Genomic DNA, 9,214 nt, shown 5'->3' with positions numbered 1-9,214 from the left:
GAATGCTGGGATGCAGTCAGCTACATGAACAAGACTGACTTCAAGAAACCAGTTAAGAGCCAGACTTCAGGCAGGGAAGTGTCCAGAAACCAGTAAGTGAGGTAACAGGGTGGGGAAGGGGGCAGGGGGGAGGGAAGGCAAGATGAAAAAGATTCAGTGAAGCAAGCAAGGAAAGACTTGAAATGGAGAGGGAAAGCTGAATATAGAGACCAGGAAACAGGGCAGATGGAGAGAAGGGCAGCGCTTAGGGTTTCCTGTGCCATGAGGATTAGGGTCATTGCTCAGGCAGAGGGAAGTTCCTGCCCTGGTTCCCTCCCACACCAAGGTACCAGGCCTGCCGGCGCCAATGTACACCCCGCTCCGGGCCAGAGCTGCGTGGGGCATTCACAAGCTGCACATTTCAGGCAGGATATCATGCGGTAAGTGACACTCCTGATTCACTTCTCTCTCCTCAGTGGGACAAAGTGTCAGATTGAGTCCTGGGCCACAGATAACAGCTTTATTCCAAGCACCTGGGAAAGATTAGTGCCATTTCTCAGGATAATGTGTCATTAGAGACTCTCATCAGAGAGAACCTATTGGTCTGGAAGCCCCACATCAATTGCACAGGGAGTTGGCCTGCTCCTCAGAAGACAAGCCACAGATGTGCTCCGCCCGTCGCCCAGTTCGTCCCTGGGCATCCTTCCCGAGCACACGCTGCCCGGAGGAGGTAGAGCCAGCATACCCCTCTAAGCCCTCATCCCGAGGCCCACGGTACCTTGAGGTTCCCTCGGTCCAGGGCAGCGGTCAGATGCTTGCGGACCTCAGTCATCTGGGGCCTGGGGCCTCGGGGACTGGCCCCCTGCCGCAGGGGGTGTTCCTTCAGGTACTGCTCCAGCTTCGATTCCCCAAGGAGGAGTTCTGCCATGTCATCTACAAAGAACACAGTGAGAAGCTAAATGGGGGTGAGGAATGGTCTGTGTGCTGGGAACTCCCCAAGGACCTCAGGACCATCTTACGGTGAATTCTCTTAATTAGTTAAGAATGTTCCAGAGTATGAAAGCAAAAGGGTGGTAGCTCAAGCATTCATTCCTCTGTCCCATATTTTTTGAACTAGAAAGATGGATACTCGTTAATGTGGACAGAGCTCAAGTTCAGGAGAAAACACAAAGTTGTCTTATGATTTATTCAGCATGATCACTACAAAACACACAAAACCCAATACTCTGTATTTTTCAGAGACAATGCAGTGAAATCTAGCCCTTTCGTGGTCTACGGCTTTATACATGGACGTGAGCTGGTAGAAAGTCTTGTGCACTCAGATTCTTAAAACAAGTTTGTGTCAAAATGACCTGAATGCATGCAGTCTGCTTCTGCCTAGAAGTCAAAGCTCTACAGACATGATATCTGGGAATGTTTGTATGAAGGTTCTGCTCCTAAGAGCGCATTACTTATAGTTCTTTGTTAATGTCTGTGTTGGCTTGTTAGTTAGAATAAAAACCTCACTCTAAGAGCAGCTCTTTCGAATCCACACATCCAGATTGTTCTGAGTAAACCCAGAACAATTCATACACCAGCCTGAACACAGTCTATTTTTTCTGTGAAGGGACAGAACATAATTGTATGAAAATATAAAAGCAATTTTTAAAGGCCTGGAAGGATATGCCTCAAACCCATGGCAGTAGTTACCACTGGGGTACAGGAAGGAGAACCTCAACGGGGGTTAGTGGCCAATTAGACTTTAGCTTTATCTGTAATGTCCTGGCCCTAGAAAGGAGAACAGGTTTGCCCATTATTTGTGTAATCTAAAATTAACTAAAAAAAAAAGTATCACAGAGGACCCACTGAGATTTTGGGAAGTAGGTCTACCAAAGGCCGAGAGCTGTAACAAGAGCCTTTCCAAGTGCTCTGGTCAGTGACCCAAAGCTGCTGAATCTATAGTTCTCAGCAGTGCCTCTGTCTGTGCACTGTGGAGCCGAAAATAATCTTTTAGAGATGAGACCGAGGGTCCTGGGAGGAACCAAGCAACACAAAAACAGAGCTGAGTTAGGCTACTGAACACAAGAATTCTTCAGCTGTCCAAGAAGAGAACGCAATTGCCTACAAGATGCGGAGGACGTCAGGCTTGCCCCATGGCCGCATCAACACCGAGGGCCGTAAAGCCATGTCGGCACAGAGCCCGGGGATACGGAGCAAAGCCTACGTGGACGGGCCAGCCCAAACAGCAGCTTCCTCCCAGAAGCATGAGTCCTTCCTGAGAATGAAATCCAGCTAAAAAAGAAATTCAGGGCTCAGGGATGAAGGACATGTAGGCAGAGGCCTGCAGGCCTACGAGAATTACAAAACACAACATGACTGTTATAAATTAATATGATGCAAAAACAATAATACGGCAAAAACTGGGAAGAACTTCGGGGGCCGTGCCCTCATCTTTCAAAACACTGTAATATATGTTTAAACAAAAAAAAACAAACATGACTCCAATCTTCTTAAAGCTTTATTGGGGACTTCCCTGGTGGTCCAGTGGCTAAGACTCCACGACCCCAATGCAGGGGGCCCAGGTTCAATCTCTAGTCACTAGAGAACTAGATCCCCTATGCCGCAACTAAGAGCCCACGTGCCACAACTAAAAGATCCCACATGTCGCAACTAAGACCCGGTGCAGCCAAATAAATAAATATTTTTTAAAAAAAAGCTTTATTGGACTCTTTAGGAAATGATTGTCACATGGTGAAGCATTTATTTGGAGCTCAACCATTCCTTCGGATTCAGTTTCTTCCCTCCATGAATACTTACTAACACCTAATTTTCTAATAGTGCACTGCCATCCAATAGAAATATATGCAAGCCACATGCTACTTTAAAATTTGTAGTAGCTATATTAAACAAGAAACAGGTGAAGTTAATTTTTTTTTTAAATTTTTTAATTTTATTTTTGCTGTGTTGGGTCTTCGTTTCTGTGCGAGGGCTTTCTCTAGTTGTGGCAAGCGGGGGCCACTCTTCATCGCGGCGCGCGGGCCTCTCACTATCGCGGCCTTTCTTGCTGCGTAGCACAGGCTCCAGACGCGCAGGCTCAGTATTTGTGGCTCACGGGCCTAGCCGCTCCGCGGCATGTGGGATCCTCCCAGACCAGGGCTCGAACCCGTGTCTGCTGCATTAGCAGGCAGATTCTCAACCGCTGCACCACCAGGGAAGCCCGGTGAAGTTAATTTTACTAATATATTTTGTTTAACTCAATATATCCAAATATTAACAGTTTAACCAGTAATCAGTACTTTTTAAGTTATTGAGATATTTTACATTCTTTTTCATATTAATTTTTCTGAATCCATTGTGTACTTTACACTTACAGCACATCTTGATTCAAACCTACCACAATTCAAGGGGTCAATAGGTACATGTGGCTAGTGGCTACTCTACTAAACAGGAATATGATCACTATTTATAAGAGTGTGTCTATTTCTCTTTAAATCTGTCTATATCCCTACAGAGACATCTAGAATGATTATCACTGGAGGAAATGATAGGAATTTCTGAATGATAATATTTGGGATAATTTTTAAGCTCTCATCTTTAATTCAGTTTGAATTATTTATATTGAGCAGAATCATTTAATATTACTTTTAGAAAAAATGAACTCTTCTATAAAAATTGGAAATAAATTAAAAAAAATATATATATATATCAGGATATTAATAGTGGTTATTTCTGAGTGGTAAGAATATCAGTATACTTTGAATTTCTTTTCTGTATACTTTAAGCTTCCAAAAAATAAAATAAAGTAAACTGGGATTCAGAGTCCTAGATTTAAATCTCAGTTTGTTGCTCTGTGACTTTGACCCCAGGATTTAACCTCAGCATTTTGGGGGGTAATTCTAAGAAAGGCTCTCTGGACACATGAGCTGAGGATTCCTCTCTCCCCATTATTCCACACTATTCCGCATTATTCTGAATTATTCCGCATCATTCCCTGCCCCTCCAGCTCACCTCCCTGCTGCTGATCTTCTGCCCCTGAATCTGGAAATGGCTGCCCGGAGCAGATTCGCCAGGCCAGCGAGCAGAAAGGACAATAGATCAGGACCTCTGCTACCTGCTGCATCTTTCTAGCTGTGGGACCAGCGGCATACTAAAGCATCAATTCCCCCGTTTATAAAATGGGAGCAATACTGTGACCATAGCAAGACTGCAGAATAGAGCTAATGAGTTCTTAGTAGGGACTATGCGGTGACCTGGAGTGACCACACCACTCAGCTGGGCCTTAAAGGTTGAGTAGGATCTGGACTGGCAAACAAGAGAGGGAAGGGTAAACTAGGCTGAGGGAACAGCACAGCATCGGAAAGGTGCAAAGGCAAGCTTCCTTTGCATTGAACAAAGTGGCTGGAGAACAGGGTGTGGTGAGTGAGAAGACCAGCTGGGGTCAGAACTCAGAGACCGAGGCTTCCCTGGTGGCGCAGTGGTTGAGAGTCCGCCTGCCGATGCAGGGGACGCGGGTTCGTGCCCCGGTCCGGGAGGATCCCACGTGCCGCGGAGCGGCTGGGCCCGTGAGCCATGGCCGCTGAGCCTGCGCGTCCGGAGTCTGTGCTCCGCAACGGGAGAGGCCACAGCAGTGAGAGGCCCGCGTACCGCAAACAAAAAAGAACTCAGAGACTCACCAGTTCACCCTCCCCCACCTGCCTACCCAGCCCCATCACCACGGGGTGACGCCCAAATTCCTTAGCACGGAACACAGGTTCCGGCCAAGTTCTCCACATGTGCCAGCCAGGTTCACTCCTCCAAGCCTTTGCAAGGTTCTGGGATGCTGAGAACACTGTTGGCCGTTACTGACCTCTAAGCGCTGTGGATCTCCCCCTCGACGTGCCCCATCCCAAGCCACCCCCAGCTGTCCCAGCAACCTTGAGCACCCCAATCCCTTCTAGACTGTAAGGAGAGGCTTAAAGGAAGAACATGAGTGTCTTTTTTTTTTTTTTTTCCTGCCCGCGGGCCTCTCACTGTTGTGGCCTCTCCCGTTGCGGAGCACAGGCTCCGCACGCGCAGGCTCAGCGGCCACGGCTCGCGGGCACGTGGGATCTTCCCGGACCGGGGCACGAACCCGCGTCCCCTGCATCGGCAGGGGGGGGGGGGCGCCCCCCCCCCCCTGCCGATGCAGGGGACGCGGGTTCGTGCCCCGGTCCGGGAAGATCCCACGTGCCCGCGAGCCGTGGCCGCTGAGCCTGCGCGTGCGGAGCCTGTGCTCCGCAACGGGAGAGGCCACAACAGTGAGAGGCCCGCGGGCAGGAAAAAAAAAAAAAAAGACACTCATGTTAATTAATTAATTAACATGAGTGTCTTTTTTTTTTTTTTTCCTGCCCGCGGGCCTCTCACTGTTGTGGCCTCTCCCGTTGCGGAGCACAGGCTCCGCACGCGCAGGCTCAGCGGCCACGGCTCGCGGGCACGTGGGATCTTCCCGGACCGGGGCACGAACCCGCGTCCCCTGCATCGGCAGGCGGACTCCCAACCACTGCGCCACCAGGGAAGCCCCTGACTGTCATTTATTTTTGAGTCCCAGGGCCGGGCACAACATCTGGCAAAGAGTGATAATAAATGGTGAATTAACTCGATGACAGGCAGAGGCATTTGGGCTGCACCTTCCAGGGTAGGCCTATCCCTGCCTGTGGCCCCCTAATATTCATTCTCCCCTTCTTCCTTTAGCATTAGAATGCCCAGGTTTCATCGGTGCGCATAGCTTCCCAGGGCCCCTGGGAGTTGGATGCTGCGTGTGACTCAGTTACAGCTGATGGGATACACGCAGCATCTGGGCCAGGGCCTGAGTGGGGATGAGCCCATCATCCAGTCCCTCTTCATCCCACCCTACCAGCCGGGATGTGGCTGTGCTGATAGATACTGGCAGCCTGTCCCAGACCACAAGGTGGAAGCCATCTACTGAGGATGGCGAGCAGCAAGACACAAGGGCCCTTGGTCTCTAACACCCAGGAGCTGCCACAAGCCCTGGGTGCTGCTTATGGTCAATTAGTACATGAGAGAGAAACACTAACTTTTACCTTGTTCTGCTTAAGTCGCTGTTATTCTGACCTTTGTTACAGTGGCCAAAATCGTATCCTAACTAGATCTCCCAAACACAAAACAGGCTTTCAGTTGAGAAACACTGTCTGAGAAAACTTACCAATGCCCATCCCCAAGTTCACTGCTTTCTAAACAGAACTCTGCAGAACCCAACTGAGGGCTTTGGTAGAACCCCTAGACTCTTCACCTCTCCTCTTTCATTGCTTTTTACTTCCTAGGCTTGCAAAGATGTTTATGTAAACAAGGGGCTGCATGGTTGAAGAGGAGTGTACAAACCACTCCCTAGTGCTGTGGGATTCACGTCCCTTTGTGTTCACCGATCTCCTAACACTGGGGCAACGCATCAGGGTCTTTTTGTTGTTGTTTTTTGTTTTGCTGGTTTTTAAAATTTATTTATTTTATTTGTTTATTTTTGGCTGCACTGCATCTTCGTTGCTGCGCCAGGGCTTTCTCTAGTTGTGGCGAGCCTGGGCTACTCTTCGCTGTGGTGCGCGGGCTTCTCATCGCGGTGGCTTCTCTTGTGGCAGAGCATGGGCTCTAGGCGTGCGGGCTTCAGTAGTTGTGGCACGTGGGCTCTAAAGCCCAGGCTCAGTAGTTGTGGCGCACGGTCTTAGTGGCTCCGCGGCATGTGGGATCTTCCCGGACCGGGCCTCAACCCCGTGTCCCCTGCTCTGGCAGGTGGATTCTTAACCACTGTGCCACCAGGGAAGTCCACGCACCAGAGTCTTGATTCAAGACGTGAAGAGAGCCTAGTGCTCGCAGAGCAGCGGGGTGGGCCCTGGCAGAGGTTCAGCCTAGAGGAAGAGGCTCTCCTCAGAATTAGGAGACAGCGCCCCTTCTCTCACGGAGGTTCTGGTCCTTCAAGACCATTTAACATGGCGCGGGCTCTAACAGAGATGCGTGTAGCTCTGGCTGGGTGGAGAAGCAGGAGGAGACAAAACCTTCAGCAGGAGTGTGACAGGTATATGCTTTCAAGCAGGAAAATGTGGGGAAGGGCATTCCAGGCAGAAGGAACAGAATATGCAAAGGCATGACACAGACCATCTGCTTGGGGAAACTCCAAGAGCTGAACCATGAAGGGCGGGGAGAGGGAGAGGAGGTAGTCGGGGGAGTTTCCTGTCAGATAGGCAAGGATCAGCTCCTCAGTTCTAAAAGCAGCTGCGCATTCTGAGTAAAGAGCTTACAATCTAATTTGAAATTTAGCATGGTGGCTACAAAATCATTTTTGAAATTTTTAAAGTTTCCAGGCTCTAATTAATCTCCCAAGCAAATTATGTTTTCTTGGCCTCCCTTCAAAAAAGGTGACTTCCCTGCCACTCACTCTCCCAACGAGGAGGACAGAAATCTTAAAAATATCAAGCAGCTCGGGGCTTCCCTGGTGGTGCGGCGGTTAAGAATCCACCTGCCAATGCAGGGGACAAGGGTTCGAGCCCTGGTCCAGGAAGATCCCACCTGCTGCGGAGCAACTAAGCCCGTGCGCCACAACTACTGAGCCTGCGCTCTAGAGCCCGTGAGCCGCAACTACTGAGCCCAAGTGCCACAACTACTGAAGACCGTGCACCTAGAGCCCGTGCTCCGCAACAAAGGGAAGCCACTGCAATGAGAAGCCCGCGCACCACAACGAAGAGTAGACCCCGCTCGCCGCAACTAGAGAAAGCCCGTGCACAGCAACTAAGCCCCAATGCAGCCAAATATTAATTAATTAATTATTTTAAAAGATCAAGCAGCTCATGCCAGAGAAATTATGCAGAAGCTGCAAGGCTAGTAATGGAGGGGGCTCCACGGGCACTGGCCAAGGACCGCACAGCTTCCCAAACAGAATCCACTATCGACAAAAGAAACAGACATCCCCCACCCCGCTGTCATGGTCCAACCATGTGTCCCGCTACATGCCGGGACCATGAGGCATAAGGAGATAAAGCACCTCGGGGCACACAAGGAAATGAATTCCCACTGTATTAAAGAATTAAATATAAAAGAGGATCAAAATGTTAAAAATAGACTTTCACTTCCAGCCAAGACAGACCGAATTTACCCTCCCATCTAAAATAAACACAAAAACAAGACAGAATATATGAAAAAAGAAAGAAAAGCAGTTTTCCAGACATTGGACATCAGGCAAGAGAGGAAAGTGATCGCAGAGAACTGGGTAGCAAACAAGGTGCACCCTACAATTGCCTTGAGAGCTTTCCAGTCGCAACACAGAATCCTGCTCCCGAAAGACTTAAATCTGAGTATCTCTTCCCCCACTTGCCTATTCAAACCCCCAAGCGCAGGGGAGAGCATCAGGACTGCAAAGTGGGGCCGGGGTGTCCTTCCCAGGATGGGGAAGCACAGTAGTACTATGTGAGAAACAGCTTTGGCCTCAGGCAGCCGTGGGCTTGAATCCCTGCTCCTCTGTTTCCTAGCTGTGTGGCACTGGACAAGTTATTTAACCTCTCTGAGCCTTAGTTTCCTCACCTTTCGCTACTGTGAGGTGCTGGGATACTGTCCTGGAGCTGGGATTCAAACCCAGACGGCTCCTGCCCCGTCTCCCCAGCAGGTCAGGCACAAACCATGTGGATGTCAGCTCCAAGAGAAGGAGCCCAGCTTCCTTCCCAACCCGGGCCAAGCCAGGACAGGCAGTTTCCAAGTCCCTCTCCTGCTCCACCTGCTGGGATTCTCAGGTGACCGAAGTGAGGCGGGACTCAGGGGCCCAGGGGCTGGATTCAACGTTCCCACGGGTATTTTTGGGGGTTTGAGGTGGCAGAAACCAGCTTCCCAGTGACAAATAGAGAGGAAGCCTGAAGCCAAACAGAGACCACTCCCCAGGGCCCTCACCAGGAAGAGTATGGGGAATTAGCCCCCGGCAGGGGACTCTGGTCCCCGGTTCACGTCCACAGACAGTCCCATGAGCCTCGCAGACGGCTCGGCTCTGTGCCCAGGCGACCCCAGCACCCCCCTCCCCCCAGGGAAGGAGGAACTGTGCCCTTTGCCACTTGAAGTGACTGCCCCTTCCTCACAGCCTTCTCCCTTGTGGGATAAACAGCTGACACCCAGAGATGTGATCAGATGGGGAAGAAAAAACTTCGGTTTCTACTCCGTTCAGGGAGTACTTGATATCAGTATACAAAATCTCAACTACTCAGTTTACATGTCAATAGAGAAGCATTAGGTCTATTCAAAACATTCCTGC

The 9,214-nt window shown here is 50.0% G+C and overlaps 1 protein-coding gene across 2 annotated transcripts in view; it reads right to left on the bottom strand.

Annotated features, from left to right (window-relative positions):
* Positions 1-9,214, bottom strand: part of TTC7B (tetratricopeptide repeat domain 7B) — a 245,588-nt gene that overhangs the window by 220,103 nt on the left and 16,271 nt on the right. Inside the window, exon 2 of one of the 2 annotated variants that reach the window (XM_007471886.1) lies at positions 758-912. In XM_007471886.1, the coding sequence (XP_007471948.1) occupies positions 758-912 (155 nt within the window). Of the gene's footprint in view, positions 1-757; positions 913-9,214 lie in introns of those variants that run through there. The other variant, XM_007471885.1, reaches the window with a different exon arrangement.

This window comes from Lipotes vexillifer, unplaced genomic scaffold (assembly GCF_000442215.2).
Source record: "Lipotes vexillifer unplaced genomic scaffold, Lipotes_vexillifer_v1.1 scaffold751, whole genome shotgun sequence".
Taxonomy (NCBI): domain Eukaryota; kingdom Metazoa; phylum Chordata; class Mammalia; order Artiodactyla; family Lipotidae; genus Lipotes; species Lipotes vexillifer.
The sequence above is the reverse complement of the archived record's forward strand: the minus strand, read 5'-3'. Positions and strand labels throughout refer to the sequence as shown.